This window comes from Cetorhinus maximus, chromosome 20 (assembly GCF_964194155.1).
Source record: "Cetorhinus maximus chromosome 20, sCetMax3.hap1.1, whole genome shotgun sequence".
Taxonomy (NCBI): Eukaryota; Metazoa; Chordata; class Chondrichthyes; order Lamniformes; family Cetorhinidae; genus Cetorhinus; species Cetorhinus maximus.
Window position 1 is genome coordinate 35,846,771 of NC_135898.1, and position 23,645 is coordinate 35,870,415.

Here is a 23,645-nt window from a genome sequence, read left to right on the forward strand (position 1 = left end):
CAACCACAGGATGTTCCCAAAGTACTTTACAGCTACTGAAATACTTTTGAAGTGTAGTCCCAATTGTAACATAGGAAACGCAGCAGCCAATTTGCACACAGCAAGCTCCCACAAACAGCAATGTGATAATGACCAGATAATCCACATTTGAAATGTTGACTGAGTTATAAATATTGGCCAGGACATCAGAAATAACTATGCTACTCTTCTTTGAAATAGTACCATGGGATATTTTACGTCTACCTAAGAGGGCAGATGGGATCTCAGCTTAGTGTCTCATCTGAAAGACAGCATTTTCAACAGTGCAACATTACCTCAGGAGTACATTGGAGTGTCAGCCTTTATTTTTTTCTGCTGAAGTCTGGGAGCTGGTCTTGAACCCATAACCTTTTAACTCAGAAGTGAGAGCATTGCCCACTGAACCACAGCTAGCAAAATGGAGATAATTGATATTTTGTGCCCCAGTTCAATTTTCCCCTGCCCTCAATCCCAGTTTCAACTAAAGACTACACTTGGTATTGACTCCCAGTGTGCAGCACCATGGCTATTCCAGCTACAATATGCTGCACCTGTAAGCAGTACAGTTGAAGTAGTTGTATGTGATTCATTAACTTAAAATGGCAGCACACCCCAACGTTACAAGACCACCAACCAACTAATCTCAAATCTTTACTTGAATACCTCAGAGTGGTGTGTAACTTTGTCCATTGAGTGATCTTGCTGCAAATTCTGTCCTTGCAGCACAGTAGACATGTTGGTAAAAATGAGTAAAGATAAACCAATTTATCAACCATGGCTGTTATTGGTAGGTTAGATAAGGTGAGGAGGCCCCATCTGAAGAGGACAAAAAGGACCCAAGAGCATTATTCGAGGAAGAACAGGGGAGTTCTAGTCAGTATCTTGGCCAGTATTTATCCCTCAAATACCATTACTAAAACAGTTTACTTGGTCATGATCCCATTGTTATTTGTGGAACCTTGCTGTACACAAATTGGTTGCTACATTTCCCTACAAATTCCTCACATTTATAGTAGTGATTACAAATTTAAAACACTTCACTGGCAGTAAAGAGCATTGGGACATGCTGCAGTTGTGAAAGGCATTATATAAATCCAATTTCTTTCTTTTGTGCTTTATATTTATGTACAGCTGCCTGTTTAGAAATAAGCTTTTGATGACTACATGCAGACTCAAAAGGCGGAATTTTCCATAAATGAGTCTAAGTGCGGTGGCGGATGTTTTCGGGAGCGCTCACCCCGCTGTCCGGAATAGCAGGAACTCGCGTCTGATTCTGCGCTTAGAGGGTCATTAATTATGCAAAGGCGCATATCGGTCCAAATCACCTGGTGGGTCGGGAGCTGATTCATCCGCCCGCCGTCAGCTGTTCGGGTGCCATATTTAAAGGTCAGTCCAACACATAAGCTCACTCTCTCCAGCCCACCAGAGATGTCTGGCAGCCAGAAGAAGATGGCTGAGAACCTCAAGAGGAAGGCAGCACCCTGCTCCACCCACCAGGCCCTCCAGGCCTTGACCAGAGGGGTGCAGGCACAAAGGTACGTCCCCTAGCTCAAGGATGGCTGCAGGAAGCACAGCAGTCTCACTTCTCCGCCCTGGGAGGCCATTGCGGAGCAGGTCAGCGCAGCTGCACCTGAAATGCCACCCAGTGCAGGAAAAGGATGAATGATCTCATCCGCTCCGCCAGAGTAAGTCATCCTTCAACCCACTCCAATATCAAACTCTCATCATGGCATCATGCACTCAAATAGCTACTCTCTTCAGGGATGTCACGCAATTGTTAGAGGTGGACACATACCAACACTCATTCTCTCACCTAGACTTTCACATCACCACCATCCCATCTATCTTGTTGCTCACACTCCATCCTCTGGCCCATCTGGGGAGGGCTCACCACACACAGGGGACATGCATCTCACCCAACCTCTGTTCCATCCTTTCTTCTTCGTACAGGCCAAGCTAGTGCACAATAGGCGTGAGAGAGCGTAGACCCGGGGGAGGGATGGCTGACATCATTGCCCTTACTGAGTTTGAGGAGGTTGTACCTGAGCCAGCTGGGGAGGACAGGGATTGCTCCTGTGGGGAAGGAGAAGATTGGCCTCTCCCATCAACCTAGTATGGATCACAGCTCCATCACTTCATCAAATCCAGATAATTACAGTGAGTCACATGTAATCTTGTCTAGCTCATGCTCATTAACTGAAGCTCTAATTTCTATTTTCTGGGCACCAGCAGAGCAAGGCCCCCAAGCCTGTCCTGCACCATTGCGAGGCCACAGACTTCATCTGAGGATGAATCTCCAGAAGAACCATCATGGTGCTCCACCAGCTCAGAGACACACACGTCAGTGGGGCACAGATGCAGATTAGGCTCGGGCTCACTTTCTGGGGAACACCTCACTGAAATGTCCCCGCAGCAGTCAGAGGCAGGGACAGCCCAGGCCTCCAGCACGCGGAGGGCTGCTGGAGACCAGCCACCTGCTCAGTCCAAGTCAGATGATGAGCCTCTGGAAACGGCCGCCAATTCAATGCTGGAGATGCAATGACAAGTGGCGGAACATCAGGCAGAGATTTGACATTCACTCAGCAGGCTAGAGCAAACGATGGAGGAGTCCGTCTGTGTTCTGTCTGATGTCGTGACTCTGACATGCGAGCACCTCGAGGTCACAATGGGAAGGCTGGTGACCACCATGGAGAACCTTGGTCCAGCAGGCCTTGCTGGATTTGCGCTTGGCCCTGCACTCCATGGCCACACACCCTGGTGGGCACCATCAAGATGTGAGTGACATGGGCACAAGGCACCTTGACCTCCCTTCAGGTGCAGGAGTCAGGGTGGGGCCCTCAGGCACCCACAAGGAGGATGAGCAACAGCCAGACACCCCAGGGGCCTCCTCTCAGGACACTTCAATGGTGTGAAGCTGTTCACAGCCCTCTCTGCCTGTGACCCCATCCACTCCAGCTTCTCAGGCCGCCGAGGACGCTACTGTCTCTGAGCAGGCGACTTTATCAGGCCACTAGAGGACGTCTGCCAAGGTCATCACAGACAGCAGAACGTAGCAGTTAGCAGGCTGCCTCCATCACTGCTCCAGATATTGGGGCTGCACCAAGGTGTACTGGTAAAGTTAGGAAAGTTAAGAAAAATTGATGTCACTTTTGGGTCATGGGTGTGCTAGACATGTAAATAAATTGTACTTTTAATACTTAATAAGACTTTGGAATCCCCTTATTTCGAGGTTTAGCCTTCCTCCCACTCAGTGATAGTGTCCCACCGTGAGATTCATATTCCTGTGATGTCAACCTCAGTTGAACTAATATCTACATCCTTGTGTGATGTCAGGGAGATGTGTTTAAATCTTTATTGGAAATGTATGATGTAAGCGTTTCTAACCCTTCTTCCAAGGAACACCATTGAGCAAGGGCAGCTCATCAGCATTGATAATCTAGCAGCATATGTGTCTCCTCAGTGGTAGTGGCAAAAGAAAAGACATGCAAGGGAGGAGGGGATCCCTTGGCATGTCCACATCTCAGTCACAGCAGTGTTTGCATCATTAGATGGCAGCGAAGGTTCAAGTCTTCTCTTGCATCGCTCTTGTTCCTAAGTGGACTCTCAGTTCCTAGAGTGAGCTCACTCACAGGGCCCCATGGACCAAAGCAAGGATCATGGCCTGGCGATTCATGGGGTCAGAAAATGCAAGTATGAATGCAGGGCTTTTTTTCTCGCAGTAAGTGGGTGGACATCCCCTGAGTTGAAAGAAAATGGCATTGACGGCTAAGGGAGAAGTGGCCATATTCCCTCACTTAACTTTACTCTTCCTGGAATCTGTCAGCAATTAACATATCACGGGCACGTCTGCCATGTTTTCCTTCCTCCATGGTGTGATCGCGCTCATTCTGACCCTCAGCAGCCTCCTGAGGTTCCTGGGCCTCCGGATCTTCATCCTCTGATGAGCTCTCATCCTCCTCCAGTTCATCCTCTAGCAGGAGGTCACCTCTTTGTATTACCAGATTGTGAAGGGCACAACACACTGCAATGATGCAGGAAACCCTGTCAGGAGTGTATTGTAATGAGCCACCTGATTGGTGCAAGCATCTAAAGCGCATCTCCTAAAGCCCTATGGCTTGCTCTATGAGGGAGCATGTGAGCTGTGAGCAGTGTTGTACCTCTCCTCGGAACGACTCTGAGGGCAATGCACCAGTGTCATCAGCCAGGGTTTCAGTGGGTACCCCTTATCCTCATGCTGCCATCCCTGCAGACATAATGGCCCCTCAAAAATCTCAGGCACCTGGGAGTGACACAGGATGTAGGAGTCATGGAAACTCCCAGGGTACCGTGCACAAACGTGCAGCATGTGCTTCCGGTGATCATACACCAGTTGTACATCGATGGAATGATAGCCCTTGTGGTTTATAAACACTAGGTGCTGCTGCCATGAAGACCGTATAGCCACATGGGGGCAGTCTATTGCACCCTGAACTCTTGGGGAGCCTGAGATGGTGGTGAAGCCAGTGAATCTCACAGCCTGGCCAACTTCATCCAGAGCAAACCTGACACAATGATGGGCCTTCCTGTAAAGGGAATCTGTGACCTCCTTTATGCATCAATGTGTTGCGGACTGAGAGATGCCGCACTGGTCCCCTGTTGATCCTTGGAAAGAACCAGAGACCAAGAAATTGAGTGCTGCGGCCACCTTCGAAGCCACTGGCAGTGGATACCCTCCAACTCCACGTGGTGTTAGGCCTTCACGAAGAATGTGGCATATGTGATACCAGAGCTCAGGACAAAAGCAGACATGCACAGTGTTGCCTCTCACTCATTTGTAAATAGAAGACTCTTCTACGATAGTCGGCCCGGTTGTCTGGGTCTCTCCTCCTGACCCTCCTGTTCATGCTCTGGCTCTGCTTGACCATGTCCCTCCTGCTGGAGCTGCGCGTGGAGTCGGCTCTCCCTCCTTCACCTCCTCCATTACATTAGAACCCTGACAAAGGCAGCATTGGGCCCTGGATCCATATGTACTTCTGCCTTTTCTCTGAAAGGAAACATTGAAACCATTAATGATTCAAGGGGCAAGAAAGTGAAGCTCAGAAGATGACACGTTTGGAAACTGTAAGGGTCCATAGCTTTTCCTGCCCTACTTGCATGATGGCTGATGCTGCCTTGCCCTTGAGACACTAGCACACACATTGAACGACCAAGATGGCATCGAAAATATGTAACATCTTGAGCCCTGTGTTGGATGCTAAAGTTTAAGTGAGATGAATGACCCAACCCAGCTCTGCACTCCAATCTCTGATGTGGTATATTGATGACCAATCAGTTGCCCATGGTCAATGAGTGGATGCCCTTTGGCCTGTTGAGAGTGTCAATTCTGGTGAACACGTGACAGGCCTTCTTTGATGGAATGCCATGTATGGTACAGCTGTGCCTCCTTCACTATTGCCTGCATTCCCAAATTCAACATTCCTATGGGCAGAATTTTGCCGTCGGCATGCGGGGGCGGGCCCAACACGCCGACGTGTAAAATGACATCATTGCGATTCATTTAGATATTTTGATTGGCGGGCACGCGCCGGAGATGGCTGCATGCTCACTGAACTGTCAACAGCCTATTAAGGCCATTAAAACAGTAATTAAACTTGTTAAGAATGCTGTCCGTCCAAACTTAATGTTGGCAGGCAAGTGAAGAGCCTAAGCGGCCTTTGTGTTTTTCAGGAAACCTCATCCACGGGCAGGATGAGGTTTCCTGCAGGTTTTATAAAATAATTAAATAATTTTTCCAAACTTCACAAACATGTCCCAGCTCATGTGACACTGTCACATGAGGGTACATGTTTAAATAAATTTTTACTTTATTTATTGAAAACTTTTATGATCCATTCAATCTCCCTGAGGCAGCTCTGCGCCTCGGGGAGATTGCTGCGCTCTTTCATGTGCATGTGCAAAAGAGCGCAGGTCCCGACTCTCCCTCCTCCTCCCGCTCGCACAGGTAGCGCTGAGTGCTACCGGCCACGCATTACGCTGGGCAGGCCTTAATTGGTCCGCCCACGTCAAATGGTAGCGCGCAGCTGATTGCAGGCGGCGATCGGCTCCAAGCTCGCCGCCGCCCACTCCCGCCCCCGTGGGCTGCCCACCATAGGAAAAACTCTCTCCTATGTGTTACTCTTGAGATGCAGCAACTGTGATGTGAAGCCACTAAGTTCTGAGCAGCCCTTAAACAGGGCTTATGAAGCCATTGGCTTTCACCGCAAGGAGGTCTTCCTCCTTTCTTTCTGAGCAGGAGAATTGCGACCTGTTTTGACCCCGGCAGATTTACAACTTTTTGCCTGCCGCCGGATTCTCTATTCCTGCCCGCCACAAAACCCACCATGAGCGGGATGGGAGAATTCCTCCCAATGTCACATTTAAGTTTTGCTTTATTGATGTTAACACAAGTTCAGTGATACTGGGAGAGTTCAGACAGTTATTTGGTAAGTGGCAGGTTGTAAGCTTTTGAATCTACTGTGTTGGTCTTTTCACTTTCCATAAACATGTTCCTTACATTATAGCCTAACCCTGATGTCTGACAGATCCATCTTCTATGGTCCTCAAGGGCTTGTGCTATTTACAGTGAGCTAATGTCAGTAACGGGGAAGCTTATTTTAGCCCTGTTTAGCATAACATTTCCAGATTGTGAAAGCAAAATAATGCAGATGCTGCAAATCTGATACAAAAACTGAAAATGCTGGAAAAACTCAGCAGGTCTAGCAGCATCTGTGGAAAGAGAAACAGAGTTAACATTTTGAGTCCGTATGACCCTTCTAAGGAGAAGTAGAATTGTGATGAAATTTATACTGTTTAAGAGGGGTGGAGCAGGTGGAGCTGGATAGAAGGCCAGCGATAGGTGGGGACAAAGGAGAGATTGACAAAGGTGTCATGAACTAAAGGGCAAAGGGAGTGTTAATGGTAGTGGTAAGGGCTAAAAAAGGTACTGATAGTGGCATAAAGGTAAGAAAGCAGAATGTGATAATAGCAGAACAAGGGTAAGCATTGTGTGAAAGAACAACATGAAACAGTAACAGATGGCCCTTTTGGGGATGGGGTGGGGTAGTGTTGGAGAAAAAAAGGATAAAAAACGGGATAAAAGGGGGATTACCAGATTGTGTGCTTGTAAAGCCATTCTTTGGTTCACAGTGAAGGAGGATTTGCTATTTGTCGTAATATCTGAAAATTGTAACACATACCCTCAAACGTTCTAACATTTAACAACAACAACTTGCATTTAGACATCATCCCTTAACATGGATACAAAGTGTTCAGGAAAGGTAGCAAAGCAAGAAAAGGGGGAAGGGTGACTGCATTGATTAAGGAGAGCATTTGCAGTGCTGGAGAGAGAGGATGTCCCAGAGGGGTCAGGGACAGAAACTATTCAGCTAGAGCTAAGGAACAAAAATGGTGCAATTACATTGCTCGGCATAGTCTATAGGCAACTAACAAGTGGGAAGGGTGTAGAGAAACAAATTTGCAAGGAAATTACGGAGAAGTGCAAAACTTATCAAGTAGTTATAATGGATGACTTTAATTATCTGAATATATACTTACATACGTATATACATACGTACATACAAATTAGGAGCAGGAGTAGGCCACTCGGCCCTTTGAGCCTGCTCCGCCATTCAGTAAAATCATGGCTGATCCGAATGTAATCTTCACTCCACATTCCTGCCTACCCCCGATACCCATTCACTACCTTTTTATCCAGAATCTATCCAGTTCTGCCTTAAAAACATTCAGACTCTGCTTCCACCGCCTTTTGAGGAAGAAAGTTTCAAAGCCTCACGACCCTCAGAGAGAAAAAAAATTCTCCCCATCTTTGTCTTAAATGAGCGACCCCTTACTTTTAAACAGTGACCCCTAGTTCTAGATTCTCCTACAAGAGGAAACATTCTCTCCACATCCACCCTGTCAAGACCCCTCAGGATCTTAAAGGTTTCAATCAAGTCACCTCTTACTCTTCTAAACTCCAGCAGATACAAGCCTAACCTGTCCAACCTTCCCTCATAACACAACCCGTTCATTCCTGGTATTAGTCTAGTGAACCTTCTCTGAACTGCTTCTAATGCATTTACATCCTTCCTTAAATAAGGAGACCAATAATGTACAGAGTACTCCAGATATGGTCTCACCAATGCCTTGTATAACTGAAGCATAATCTCCCTACTTTAGCAATCAATTCCCCTCGCAATAATTGATAACATTCTATTAGCTTTCCTAATTCTTTCTGTACCTGCATACTACCCTTTTGTGATTCACGCACTAGGACACCCAGATCCCTTTGAATCTCAGAGCTCTGCAATCTCTCACCATTTAGATAACATGCTTCTTTTTTATTTTTCCCGCCAAAATGGAAAATTTCACATTTGCCCACATTATACTGTATTTTCCAGATATTTGCCCACTCACTTAACCTGTCTGTCATTTTGTAGCCTCCTTATGTCCTCTTCCTACTTTCCTACCTATCTTTGTGCGGTCATTAAATTTAGCAACCATGCCTTCAGTCCCTTCATCCAAGTCATTTATATAAATTGTAAAAAATTGAGGTCCAGCACTGACCCCTGTTGCACATCACTCATTACATCCTGCCAACCAGAAATAGACCCATTTGTGGCTGTCCTCTGTTTCCTTTTAGCTAGCCAATCATCTACCCATACCGATGTGTTACCCCCTACACCATGAGCTTTTATTTTTCCTCAGTAATCTTTGATGTGGCACCTTATCAAATGCCTTCTGGAAATCTAAGTACAGTACATCCACCAGTTCCCCTTTATCCACAGCACATATGACTCCTTTAAAGAACTCCAATAAATTGGTTAAACATGATTTCCCTTTCACAAACCGATTGTTGACTCCGTCTGATTACCTTGAATTTTTTCTAAGTGTCCTGCTTTAATATCTTTAATAATAGCTTCTAACATTTTCCCTATGACCAATGTTAAGCTAACTGGCCTGTAGTTCCCTGCTTTCTGTCTCCTCCACTTTTTGAATAAAGGAGTTACATTTGCTATTTTCCAATCTAATGGAACATTCCCCGAATCCAGAGAGTTTTGGAAAATTAAAACCAACACATCAACTATCTCACTAGCTACTTCTTCCAAGACCATCAGGACCCAGGGATTTGTCAGCCCACAGCTCCAACAATTTGCACAATCCCACTTCTCTGGTGATTGTGATTTTCCTGAGTTCCTCTTTCCCTTCCATTTCCTGATTTACAGCTATTTCTGGAATGTTGCTTGTATCCACTATATTGAAAGCCAATGCAAAATACTGTTCAATTCATCTGCCATCTCCTTATTTTCCATTATTAATTCCCCAGGATCACTTTCTATAGGACCAATGCTCACTTTTTTAAACTCTCCTTATTTAAATGTCTATAGGAACTCTCATTATCCGTCTTTATATTTCTAGCTAACTTCCTCTCATACTCTAATTTTCCCTCCTTATTATTATTTTTGTCATTCTTTGCTGTTCTTTATATTTTGTCCAATCTTCTGACATGCCACCTGTCTTTGTGCCATTATTTGCTTTTTCTTTAAGTGTGATACTGTCTTTAGCTTTTTTAGTTAATCACGGATGGTGGGTCCTCCCCTTGGAAGTTTTCTTTCTCATTGGAATGTACCTATTCTGTGTATCCAGAAATATCCTTTTAAAAGTCTGTCACTGCATCTCTATTGACCTATCCCTTAACCTCATTTGCCAGTTCACTTTAGCTAACTCTGCTTTCATGCGCTCATAATTTCCCTTATTTAAGTTTAAAACACTAGTCTCGGACCCACTCTTCACTCCCTCAAACTGAATGTAAAACTCAATCATATTGTGATCGCTGCCACTTAGGGGTGTCTTCATTATGAGGTTATCAATTAATCAGGGGTGGTTCCAGAGATCTGGGGAATTGCAAATGTTACACCCTTGTTCAAAAAGGGATGCAAGGATAAAGCTGGCAACTACAGACCAGTCAGTTTGACTTCTGTGGTCGGGAAACTTCTGGAAACTATAGTTCAGGACAAAATCAATTGCCACTTAGACATGTGCAGGATAATTAAGGAAAGCCAGCATGGATTCATTTGGGGAAAATCATGTTTAACTAACCTGCTGAAGTTTTTCGAGGAGGTTAAAGAGAAGGTTGATAAGAGCAACTCTGTTGATATGGTGTATATGGATTTTCAAAAGGCATTTGATATGGTGCCACACAACAAATTTGTGAGCAAAGTTCTAGCTCATGGAATAAAAGGGAGAGTAGGCACTTGGATAAGGAATTGGCTAAGTGACAGGAAACAAAGCGTAGTGGTTAATGGATGTTTTTCAGATTGGATGAAGGTTTGTAGTAGAGTTCCATAGGGGTCAGTGTTGGGAACTTTGCTCTTCCTGATGTAGATTAATGACCTAGATTGTGATGTTCAGGGTATGATTTCAAAATTTTCAGATGATATGAAGATTAGAGACATTGTCAACTATGATGCGGATAGTCTTGAACTTCAAAAGTACACAGACATGTTGGTGGATTGAGCAGACAAGTGGCAGATGAAGTGCAATGCAGAAAAGTGTGAGGTGATTTATATTGGTAGGAAGAATATGGAGAGATAGTATAAAATAAGGGGAGAAGCTCTAGAGGAGGTGCAAAAACAGAGTGACCTCAGTGTATGTGTACATAGGTCATTGAAAATGGCAGAACATGCTGAGAGAACAGTTAATAAAGCATATAGTATCTTAGGCTTTAATACTAGGGGCATTGAGTACAAAAGTAAGGAGGCCATGTTGAACTTGTATAAGACACTAGTTAGGCCTCATCTGGAATATTGCGTCCAGTTCTTGGCGCCATACTTGAGTAAGGATGTGAAGGCATTGGAGAGAGTACAGAGGACATTCACAAGAATGATTCCAATGATAAAGAACTGTAGTTATGAGGATAAATTGGAGAGGTTGGGACTGTTTTCCATGGAGAAAAGAAGGCTGAGAGAAGGTTTGATAGAGGTATTCAAGATCCTGAGGGGTATGGACGGGGTAACTAGTGAGAAACTATTCCCAATCAAGGGAGCTTCAAAATAATTGGCAAAAAATAATAAAAGTGATGTGATGAAATTTTTTTTGCCCAGAGTCTGGAATGCACTTCCTGAAAGGGTGGTGGAGGTAGGTTTGATCGAGGTATTCTCAAAGGAACTAGATGGCTATCTGAAAAGAAAGAATGTGCAAGGTTACAGGGATAAGGCAGGGGAGTGGGACTAGGTATAGCACTCTTTCAGAGAAGCCAGTGCAGACTTGATGGACTGAACAGCCTCCCACTGCACTATAAAGATTCTGTGATCGTGTCTCATTGCACAATACCAGACCTAGTATAGCCTGCTCTCTGGTTGGCTCCAGAACGTATTGTTCTAAGAAACTATCCCAAAAACATTCTGTGAACTCCCCATTATGCTATCTTTGATTAAAATCCCCCATGATTATCACTGTACCTTTCTGACAAGCTCCCATTATCTTTTCCTTTATATTCTGTCCTGCCATGTAGCTACAATTAGTGGACCTGTACACCAATCCCACAAGTGACTTCTTGCCTTTATCATTTCTCATCTCAACCCAAACCACTTCTACATCCTTGTTTTCTGAACTTAGGTCATCCCTCTCTAGTGTGCTAATACCATCATTAATTAACAGAGCCACCCCTCCACCTTTTCCTTGCTTCCCGTCCTTTCTAAATGTCATGTACCCTTCAATATTCAGGTCCTAACATGTTATCCTGTAGCTATGTCTCTATAATGGCTATCAGATCGTACTTATTTATTTCTATTTGCACTATGACTTCATCTGTTTTGTTTCGAATGCTGTGTGCATTTAGACCCAGAGCCTTTAGTTTTGTCCTTTTATTATTTTTATAACATCTAGCCTTATCTGCTGATTTACTCTTAGATTTGTGCTCTCTGTCCCTTCCTGTCACATTCTGTTTATCATTTCCCATATTCGTAGCTTTCTCTTTACCTTATCTCTACTCTGGGATAGTAGTAGCGTAAAGAGCAGAGAAGGGCAAGAGTTCCTAGGGTGTGTTCAGGGAAATTTTTGACAGCAGTATGTTTCCAGCCCAATGAGAAAGGAGGCACTGCTAGACCTGTTTCTTGGAAATGAGGTGAGCCAAGTGGATCAAGTGTCAATAGGAGAATATTTAGGGTACAGTGATTATTGTTTAGGCTGACTATGATAAAAGACAAAGAACAGTGCAGAGTAAGAATAATTAGCTGGGGGGAAGCCAGCTTCAATGGGGTAAGAGCATATCTGGGCCAAATTAATTGGAGTCAAAGGTTGGCAGGAAAAATGGTAGCTGAACAATGGGCTATCTTCAAAGAAGAGATAGTTCAGGCACAGTCAGCTATATTCCCTCAAAAGGGAAAGGTACGGCAAACAAATCAAGAGCTCCCTGGGTGACAAAAAAGATTGAAATTAAGAAAAAGTGTGCTTATGACAAATGTCAGGTAGAAAATACAATTGAGAACCAGGCTGAATATAGGAGGTTCAGAGGGGAGGTGAAAAAGCAAACAAGAGAAGCAAAGTGGGAGTATGAAAAGAGACTGGCAACCAACATAAAAGAGAATCCCCTTATAGGCAAATGAATAGTAAAAGAGTGGTAAAAGAAGGAGTAGGGGCCAAAAAGGGGACTTACGCATGGAGGCAGAGGGCATGGCTGAGGTATTAAATAAATACTTTGCATCTGTCTTTACCAAAGAAGAAAATGCTGCTCAGGTCATGGTAAATGAGTAGGCAATTCAGACACTAGAAGGGTTTAAAATTAATCAGGAGGAGGTATTAGATAGACTGCCTGTACTTAAAGTTCATAAGGCACCAAGGCCAGATGAGATTCATCAAAGGATACAGAGAGAAATGGGAGTGGAAATTGCAGAGGCACTGGGCACTATTTTTCAGTCTTCCTTAGACTCAGGGGTGGTGCCAGAGGACTGGATAATTACAAATGTTACACCTCTATTCAACTACAGGCCATTCAGTTTAACTTTGGTGGTGGGGAAACTTCTACAAACAATAACCTCAGACAAAATCAATAGTCACATGGACAAATGTGGGTTAATTAAGGAAAGCCAGCATGGATTTCTTAAGAGAAAATCTATTTCAATCAACTTACTGGAGTTTATTGATGAGGTAACAGAGAGGGTTTGATGAGGGCAATGCTGTTGATATGGTGTACCATGGACTTCCAAAAGGCTTTTGATACGGTACTACACAACAAATTTGTGAGCAAAGATATAGCTCATGGAATAAAAGGGACAGTAGCAACATGGATACAGAATTGGCTAAGTGACAGGTAACGGAGAGTAATGGTTAATGAGTATTTTTTGGGCTGGAGAATGGTTTGTAGTGGCGTTTCCCCCAGAGTCAGTGTTGGGATACTTGCTCTTCCTGATATATATTAATGGCGCAGGCCTAGATGTACAAGGCACAATTTCAAAATTTTCTGTTGATACGAAACTTAGAAGCATTGTGAGCTGTGAGGAGGATAGTGTAGAACTTGAAAAGGACATTGATAAGTTGGTGGAATAGGCGGATAGGTGGCAGATGAAGTTTGATGTGGAGAAATGTGAAGTGACTCATTTTGAAGGAAGAACATGGAGAGACAGTATAAAACTAAGGGTACAATTTTAAAGGGGAGCAGGGGGACCTGTGTGTATATGTGCATAAGTCATTGAAAGTGGCAGGACAGGTTGAGAGAGCCGCTAATAAAGCATTCAGTACCTTAGGCTTTATTAATAAGGGCATAGAGTACAAAAGCAAGGAGGTTATGTTGAACTTGTATAAGACACAAGTTCAACCTCAGCTAGAGTATTGCATCCAATTCTGGGCACTGCCCTTTAGGAAGGATGTGAAGGCATTGGAGAGAGTGCAAAAAATATTCAAGAGAATGATTCCAGGGGTGTGGAACTTCTGTTATGAAGATAGATTGGAGAAGTTAGGACTGTTTTCCTTGGAGAAAAGAAGGGTGAGAGGGATTTGATAGAGTTATTCAAAATCGAGGGGTATGGACAGAGAAGATCAGGAGAAACTGTTCCCACTTGTGAAAGGATCGAGAAGGAGAGGGCACAGATTTAAAGTAATTGCCAAAAGAAGCAAAAGTGATATGGGAAAAAACTTTTTCACGCAGCGAGTGGTTAAGGTCTGGAATGCACTGCCTGAGAGTGTGGTGGAGGCAGGTTGCATCAAAGCATTCTGAAGGGAATTAGACTGTTATCTGAAAAGGAAGAATGTGCAGGGTTATGGGGAGAAAATGAGGGAATGGCATTAAGGGAATTGCTCATTCAGAGAGCTGGTGTAGAATGGTCTCCTGTGCTGTAACAATTCTGTGATTCAAGACACTTGGCAGGAGCTTTATCAAACAGGTCTCTCATTGAGCCACATAAAGTGATATTAGGACACGTGACCAAAAGCCTGGTCAGAGAGGTAGATTTTAAAGAGCAAGTGGTAGAGATGCATAGAGATTTAGGGAGGGAATTCCAGAACCTAAAGGGCAGAGGAAACTGAAGATCTGACCATGAAATAAGCTCGACAGTTGATTTGATGTAAGTTATTGAATCTCATCAACTGAGCAGAACTGGAAATGGGCTGTTAATGTACTGCAGTTACATTTCAACACTGATAAATTCTGCACTTAACTTTACAAATTGGGTTCCTCCACACGTTTCAAATGTGATGCTAATATGAAATATTACAAGGAAATATGCATGAATTGAAATTAACTCTGAAAAGACAGGAGTAATCATTAATGATTCTCTTACTGTGTTCTAATCTATTTCTATGTTCACTTAAACAGATTTTCTCCAGCACTGTTTTTTTATCTAATCAATATAATACCTCCAGTGTGGCTCCTTGAACTGTATCAGCTTGAAAGACATATACGCACCACAGACTGCAGTTCAATGAATTCCTCTATTAAGTGCACGGTATGTCTTTCCTACTTATTTCATGACAAATATTGGTATTTCATTAACTGAATTTGACACAGGTATTGGATGGCTATTAAGGTTAATATTTCCTCACCTTCCACTAGCCTGCAGGCTTTCTTGTTCTTTCTTTTGCAAATGAATGATAGTTTTATTCATGTTTCGCAGCCTATTTTTGATGAATCATTTGGTGCATTTAGTGTACTCCGAAGCGAGTTAGCATCTTATCGCTACAGCACTTCATCTTCCAAAAAAGCATTGAATACAAAGCAGTCAGCTAACCAATGACAGTCACAACAGGTGCATAATTAAAGTAAGATGGATAATGCCGACAGTGCCAATGGAGCAATGCTTCACCTTTAAGACGACAGCCTGGATAATCTAGCTATTGCTATCTATAATATATTGGTCCAGATTTTGTCATAAGAGTAATGGTGAGGCTATCAGTACCTACTGTTCTTAAAGACCAAATCGGACAGCAATTTCTGGTGCCAGAAATATGTGCCGTCAAATGCAGAAATCAGGAATTTGCTGTCTAACTTGCTCTACTTCCTTACCTGTTAAAGGTCTCTCTCTCTTTCTCTTTCCTTCAAATCTGCAGTCATTGTCCCTCTCCTTAAAGAAACAACTCTTGACCACACCATCCTTGCAAATTACCACCCTAGCTCCAACTTCCCTTTCCTCTGCAAAATCCTTGGAACTTGTTTTTGCCTCCCAAATCCGGTTAAATCTTTCCCAGAACTCCATGTTCGAATCCCTCCAGTCAGGTTTCTATCCCTGCTAGAGTATTGAAACCACTCTTTGTTTCTCTTCAAATAATCATCTAATTCCCTCTGGAATGCCTCGATTGCACCTGCCTCCACCACACTCTCAAGCAGTGCATAAATTACTTCTTCTGTGACTATTACGAAGGTAAGTTATCACTCCTCATCCTTCACAACTTTTGACACAATTGATCACACCATCTCGACAATGGTCCTCCACCATTGTCCATCTGGGTGGGTCTGCTCTCACGTGGTTCCATTTCTTATCTATCTAATCATAGCCAACATATTTCTTGCACTGGTTTTTCTATCCTTTCCCACACTGTTACCTTTTGTGTCCCGCAAGGGTCTATCCTTGCCCCCCCCGCCCACCACTCTTTCTCATCTACATGCTGCCCCTTGACAACATCATCTGACATCTCAGCATTGTTTTCACATGGATGTTGTGTTGTTGAGGAGGGTTTAAATTAACTCAGCAGGAGTGTGGGAACTAGGAGAAAATATCAGGAGGAAACCAGGAGAGGAATACCAGGGTGCACAAAATACAGGGAGAGACAGCACTAAAATAGAGAATAGTAAATTAATAGGTGCGTTCAGAGTAAGACATTAGTTAGGCCTCAGCTGGAGTACTGTGTACAGTTCTGGGCACCATATTTTGGGAAGGGTGTGAAGGAATAGGAGAGAGTGCAGAAGAGGTTTACAAGAATAATTCCAGGGATGAGAAACTTTAGTTATGAAGATAGATTCGAGAAGATAGGATAATTTTCCTGGAGAAAATAAGGCTAAGAGGAGATTTGTTGGAAATATTCAAAATCATGAGGTGCTAGGACAGGATAGATAGAGAGAAACTGTTCCCACTGGCGGAAGGATCAAGAACCAGAGGGCACAGATTTAAGGTAATTGTCAAAAGAAGCAAAAGTGATATGAGCAAAACCTTTTTCACACACCGAGTGGTTAGGAATGCACTGCTGAGAGTGTGGTGGAGGCAGGTGCAATATTGAGGCATTCCAGAGGGAATCAGATGATTATTTGAAGAGGAACAATGTACAGGGTTATGGAGAGAAGGCAGGAGAATGGCACTAGGTGAAATGTACAGGGTTATGGGGAGAAGGTAGGAGAATGGCACTAGGTTCAATGTACATTCAGAGAACCAGTGCAGACTCAATTGGCTGAATAACCTCCTTCTGTGCTGTAACAATTCTATGATCCTGTGTGTTCATGCCCCCAAGCTCTACCTTTTTTTTGACTCATTCATGGGATGTAAGCGTCTCTGGGAAGGCCAGCAGCGGCACTCATGGAAGTGATGGAGCACTGTCTTCTTGAACCATAGCTACACCCGCAGTGCTCTTAGGCAGGGAGTTCCAGGTTTTTGACCCAGCAACAGTGAAGGAACAGCAATTCCAGGTCAGGCTTTGAGAGGAAGTTGCACATGGTGGTGCCGCTATGTGTCTGCTGCCCTTGTCCTTCTCGGTGGTAGGGATCGTAGGTTCGGAAGGTTCTGTCAAAGATATTCTGAGACAGTCCTTCTATCTGGAACTCTCGGCGTGGGATTTGGTTAGTAGACAGACTATAGACATATTCTGGTATCTGCTTAACATTTTTTTATTAGTACTACTTCTAAGCAGGTAACAGAGTAGGCATGTTGCTCCTAGGCATGGTGTTCCAACCTCTTTCTCGAGTCTAACATATGACTGACTGATGTCAGTGGGATATCAGCATCTACCTCATATAACAGCATAATCTCATCTGTTAGCCCTTTATACAACACCTCCCCCCAAGTATACTATCCTATTTTTAACGACAACATGAAACTGTGGGCGGGATTTTGCCCTCAGTGCACTAAATGCGGTGGCGGGTGTGAAAATCTGCGTTGTACCAGTTGACTGCAATAGCAGGCTTTCACGCCATATCATCTGCTCCCACCTCATTAAATATGCATACACAGGAAACACACCGGATTGCTGGTGGGCAGCCTCTGGATTTGCCCTCCCCGCCTTGAGCTCACTGCTTCCTCACACCATATTTAAAGTGCAGCCTCACACAGTGTTCTTAATGTCTGCACCCCAGGACTGCTCCACTGATGACATGGCCCTGAAAGCCAAGAAGACGGCAGCCCCCAAAATCAGTGACGCCTCCCTGGAATGCCTTTTGGATGCAGTCGAGGCCTGCTGCGATGTTCTTTACCCCCGCTTTGACCACAGGCGGTCCAGCAAGCTCACCAAATCCAGCTTGGGAGGCGGTGGCAACAGTGGTCACTGCCAACGCTGCACAGAAGAGGTCAGGCACTCCATGCAGAATGAAGATGAATGTTCTCATTCGTGCCATCAAGGTAAGGCAGCCATCTCATCAATCTCAACTCACACACTCACAGGGCCATCACACATTCACTGGCATCTCACTCACTGCCAGCTCAAGGGACATCTCCACTCACTCTCACACACACCTCACATCTCCATCTGGCCTCATCTCCTCTGGAGATCATGTCCTCATCCCGTCCATGGCTCCTCTCACCACCCACACATGCCAGGCATCTTTATCATTTGCCCTGGCAAGTGTCTTGCTCACACTCTCTCCATTTGTCTTTATGCAGGACAAGACTGCACACAATGGCAGAGAGAGTTCCCAGACCAGGGGTGGAGTGCCGGAACTCAAGGTCCTCTCAGTTTGAAAACCGAGCCATTGAGCTGGCCAGAGAGGACACAGACTGTGCCTGCGTCAATGGTGAGATCGGTGGCATACACCTGCATGAAGATCCTGCACCAGCACATCCCTCAGACAATCATACAGCGAGTACGTTGTCCTGTTTTAGAGGTGCCTGCCATACACTAATTATCTCTACTTTCTTTCATAAGAACCTCAGCCAAGCGTCCAACAGCCTCAACCAGCCAGGTCCTTAGCTCGAGCCCCAACGACACCTTGGATGAGGATCCTGAAGAATTACCAAAAGAAGACCCATCACAGAACTCAACCAGTGCAGAGACACATGCCTCAGTGCCATGGGGTCACAATCTGGTAAGCACAGCACACAATCTGGTCCACAGCAGGCGAAGGCAGGGACATCCAAGGTCACCGGCACTTAGAGTACAGCTGGAGGTCAGGGTTCTGCTGAGTCTCAGTCAGATGACAAGCCTCCAGACTCAGCCCTAAATCAGTTGGCAGAGCTGCAGCAACAATCACGGGAACATCAGGAAGGGATGACAGCTGCATTCTTCAGTTTGCACCGGACGGTGGAGGAGTCCGTCCATGTTCAGTCTCAGGCGATAGCGCCAACATGCCAATACAGCAAGGGAAACACTGGCAGGATGGCAGCCACCATGGAGACCTTAGTCCAGGACATTGGTCCTGCACTGCTGCAGGACAAGCACTCCATCGCTGTAGGCATTGGTGGCATCCAGGAGTCGCCGTGCAAGAGGGGGCCGAGGCATCTCGATCTTACTCCAGCTGCCCTTTCTCCTCAAGGAGTCAGCCAAGGGCCCTTGGGCATCCATAGAGAGGTGGACCTGCAGATGGAGGCCATGGGGCCATCCACCCAGGTGACTCCGGGACTGTCGGGCCGATCCCAATCTCCTTTTCCTGTGACCCAATCACCTCCAGCTCCACCAAGCTGAGGAGGGTGCACCTGCCTCACAGCAGGACGCCCAAAGCAGGCCGGGGTCCTCTAGGTCTCAGCCCCCCAGAGGACGTCCTCCAAAGTCATCATAGGCAACAGGGCATAGTAATCAGCAGGCTGCCTCCACCTCCGCTGTGGATGTCAGGATGCACCTAGATGTAGCAGTGGGGTTAAGAAAGTTAAAGAAAATTTAGGAGGACAATGGTGGCACGGGTGTTCACAACATGTATATAATGTTCACAAATGTAAATAGGATCCCACCCATTTCACACCTCCTCTGTGTATGCCTCCTTTTTGTGATGCGCTGTGTTGCTGTCAGTCAGATGTGATACCGTGGTGCCTCCCCCAATTATTGCTGATGTCGCTATCATGGGTCCCTTGTGTATGTACTGTGCTGCTTTCATATCACCACAGTGTGCGCCGCTTTTTCAGATCATTCTTGACATCAGTGATGCCTCGACCTTAATGTTAAGTGTGCTCGTGGAAGGAAACTTGTTCACATGCTTTGCTGGGTCATGTCACGTTTATTCTTGGCTGTGTATGATTGAGGCAGAGGTGTTCTCCTATCTCGTCTGTATTCATGAAAGGTGAAGGTGTAGTGTACAAGGAGAGATGTTTTACGCATGGAGAAGGGTCATATATCTTGCCACTCCATGTGCTCTCTGTGATCCGGCAGGGTTTTCATGCTATGAGCCCATACTCAGAGCTTGTATGCGCTCCTGTCTGCCAACCACGTTTTTGACTTTTTGAGTGTACATCTGCTAAGCTCACCAATAGGTGGGAGCACCGTGCCACCTCAAGGTGCTGAAGCTCTGCCCCTCTCAGCCACATTATTGCCCTGGCATTTGAACCTACAACCTTGATTGTTTCTCAACCTGTAATTGTCTGGATTGTGGCCTAAAGCTCTTGTCACAATGTTAGTATGCAGTGCTGTGCCTCCCATCGTCTAAACACTCGCCGACACATGTGATGCTAATTGCAAATGGTGATTTTTGGCGGTCAGCAGAGCCTTTAAGCATGCTCTGGAAACTTTAGATAATGTTGAGGGGAGCAATGGGATAACAGCGAGGATGTACTGAAGCTGAAGTCTGCTCTTTATTAGCAACAACTCGTCTCCTTGAGGGCCTCATGGTGTCTGAGCATTTTGGAGTTCGTAAGGGCCAGGGCTGGCCATGAGGGCACAATGTGTGTCTTAAATAGGAGGCATTTTAATGTCTGGGACGCAAGTGGTTGAACATCATCTTCTTCAGGTGGTCCACATGCATACCAAGGTGAGGATAAAAGTGGGCCAGCATCCCTAACTGAGAGTGCCGGATGTTAATGTGATAGAGAAGAAGGTGACACAGAGTATCTGAAAAGAAGTACACCTGTGGAATGGCCTCAGCTGCCTTGGCCCAAATGCCACCTATCAATTTTATCATCAAGGTTACACAGAATATGTTGTCTGTTGCTGGGGATGGATCTCCTTAAGGAGCTTTGTCAGATTGAAGGCACACAGACACAAGCCCACTTGGGATAGTGGAACAGCTCCTGGCTCTTTTAGACTGGGATGCTGGAGGTATGCTTGAAGAGGCAGCACCTTCTGACATCTAATGCTGGGACTCCCTCCAGTTAGCTCCTCATCTCAGCAAGGACGCATGCTGCCAAGGCTTCATCATCCTTCAAAGGATCAGGACAATGTGAGTCTGATGTGTAACTATTCACTCTCATATTGAAGTGTACGGTTGAGATGAGAGGAATAGCAACACTGGTGTTAATGCTGGCCCATGATAGAGGGCACTTGTTCAAGAGGACACTCACTGCAACTTGTCATCTTCCTCATAGAATATGGTGGCTATGAGGGCCTCACACGCACTTCTGCTTCGCTTGGCCCATGCTATGGCCTCTTCCCCATAGCCTCAGCTTCCTTGAACTAAATGCCCTCATCCCCTTTGATGTCCTCCTCATTGGAGGAGATGGCAGCATCTGGCAAGTCCCCCCCACTTTGCAGCACCAGGTTGTGCAGCAAGCAGCAAGCCACGATGATTCGTGAGACCCTCTGGGGAGTGTACTGGAGTACTCCACCAGATCTGTCTAGGCATAGGAATCACACCTTTGAGATAGCCAATGCTCGGGTAGCAGCATGAGCATCGTTGTACTTTCTTTCTGCAGGGTTCTGTGGCCGCCGCACGAGTGTCATCAGCCACATCCTTTGTGGGTACCCCTTTTCACTGAGGAGCCAGCCCTGGATCCTGTGCAGTTTCTCAAAGATGTTCAGGATCTGCAATCTACTCAAGATGTATGAGTAGTGGGCACTTCTTGGGTATCTGGCTTTGTATGATCAGTCTCTTACGGTCACAGACCAGCTGTGTATTGAGCGAGTGGTAGTCTTTCCAGTTTATGTATTAGAGTGCCTGTTGCCAGGGAGTTTTTATAGCCAGATGAGTGCAGTTGATGACAGACTGTACCTGTGGGAATAGTAAATCTCAGCAAAGCCCAGTGCTCTGGCGTACTGGCTTGTTTGATCTGTTGAAGTTGATGTAATTGTGGGCCTTGGCAAAAAGGGCATCTGTCACGTCATGTATGCATTTGAGAGTGGACATTTGAGCGATCCCGCAGAGGTGTCCAGTGGAGCCCTGAAGGAGCCACTGGCGTAGAAGTTGAGTGCGGCTGTTACATTCAGAGTCACTGGCAGTGAATGCCCTCCCAGTCCCTGTGGCACCAATTCCTGGAGAGTGTGGCAAATTTGAGTCACCAGTTCCCTGGATATGCGGAGGTGTCTGCGACACTGTCTCTTTCTCATCTACAGATAAGACACGTGAGTTCTGTGCACCCTTGGTCTTGTGAGGCACCTAAGCACAATGTCTCTGTGAGCCTCATCCTCTGCATCCGGAGGGGGCCCTGCTGGCCTTTGGTCTTGAGGGTTTAGCTCCTCCCTTTGGCAAGCCAGGTGCCTCCATCACAATCTTCCCTTCTCTCCTGCCAATATATGATTATGCAGCAGCAATAAATCCAGACTCCATTTTCCTGATGGTCTCCTCTCTGCAGCGTCAATGAGAAATGGACAAGGGTCAGCATCAGTCTGCAAAGGTCCCATCTCTGTCAATGGCTCGTCAGTGAATGTGGGTTCAAGGGCTTTGTTCCAGTGTTGGAAGCCAATCACCCCAAAAATCCCAGCCATTCATTTCACTGTGCACCTTCCCCCCCCCACAACCCTTTGCATGACCGACTGCTATGAGATTACATTGGCCAGGTGCTTGGCTGTGCTGCTTTCAGCCCAGACACTGGGATCCTCATTTGCTGCACTCTAATGCCACACTGTTTGGAATAAACATGAGGGAAAATGTTTAACCAGGAACTGAGTTTAATTGAGGGGGGCCTGAGGCTTCTCTTCTGTGAAGCTACCAGCGCCACGATTCTAACGTGCATCTGAAGCTTGTCCAGTCGCCAATTGCTTTGGAGTTCATTATCGCTCTGGGAAATCACCAGGCGGTGAACAAGAGGTTAATACTAGGAGATCAATTAGTGCCACTTTACCGGCTTAGTCTTACATGCAAGCACATCTTTGCTTCACTTCCCTGATTCTCTGCGTTGCCATTGAAAGGCTCCTAACATGCCTCAGCTGTGCATCTTTCCTCATTTGGGATTGCACAGTTCAGTTGGGTGCCCCTTTTATTTCCCCCCACCCCCCCCCCCCCACCCCCAGTGCATGCACCTGCCCTCCAATCTGCCCTCACAGCCCTCGCCAGCAGAGTTTCTCCTCATTTTAATTTTGTACTGCACCATCACTGCAGGTTGGAAGATGGTGGTGTTGAGGTCTCACTGCCAGACCAGCTTGGACCCTCCCTGTGTGAGTGTGGAAATCCCTCCCATCGTCCTCCCAATGTTCAGGCTTCCCTTCCTCCAAGAACCTCTCAATCCTCCCTCTGTATTCGTTGATCCCATTGTGATCGTGGTGGATATCCCTTTGTTACCCCCGGAACATGGTCAGGTAAGATGTGCCAATCCATATGTGGACCTCAACCCTCCCCATCTTGAGGACACTTGCACAGTCTGACATATACCGCCCTTCCCTTCCCGCACCCTCGAATGCCCCCACAATACCTTTTCCCAATCTAAAGGCTGCAGATGCCTCCCCTGACTGAGTGTGTCATCTGCGGCCGAGTATGATAACAGAAACTCCACACCACCCCCCCACCCCGGACCTACACACGTGATGTTACGACAACGCCCTGCACACAGCATCCCGGGTACGACTGAGACTGGACTGAGAGGGCAACCTGATCGAGGTGTACAAGATTATGAGGGGCATGGACA

The 23,645-nt window shown here is 45.7% G+C and overlaps 1 protein-coding gene across 1 annotated transcript in view; it reads left to right on the forward strand.

Annotated features, from left to right (window-relative positions):
- The window catches only part of LOC144694658 (transmembrane protein 26-like), a 60,413-nt gene that overhangs the window by 13,275 nt on the left and 23,493 nt on the right, over positions 1-23,645 (forward strand). The window contains exon 2 of the mRNA XM_078565249.1: positions 14,846-14,975. Within this exon, the coding sequence (XP_078421375.1) occupies positions 14,846-14,975 (130 nt within the window). The remainder of the gene's footprint in view (positions 1-14,845; positions 14,976-23,645) is intronic.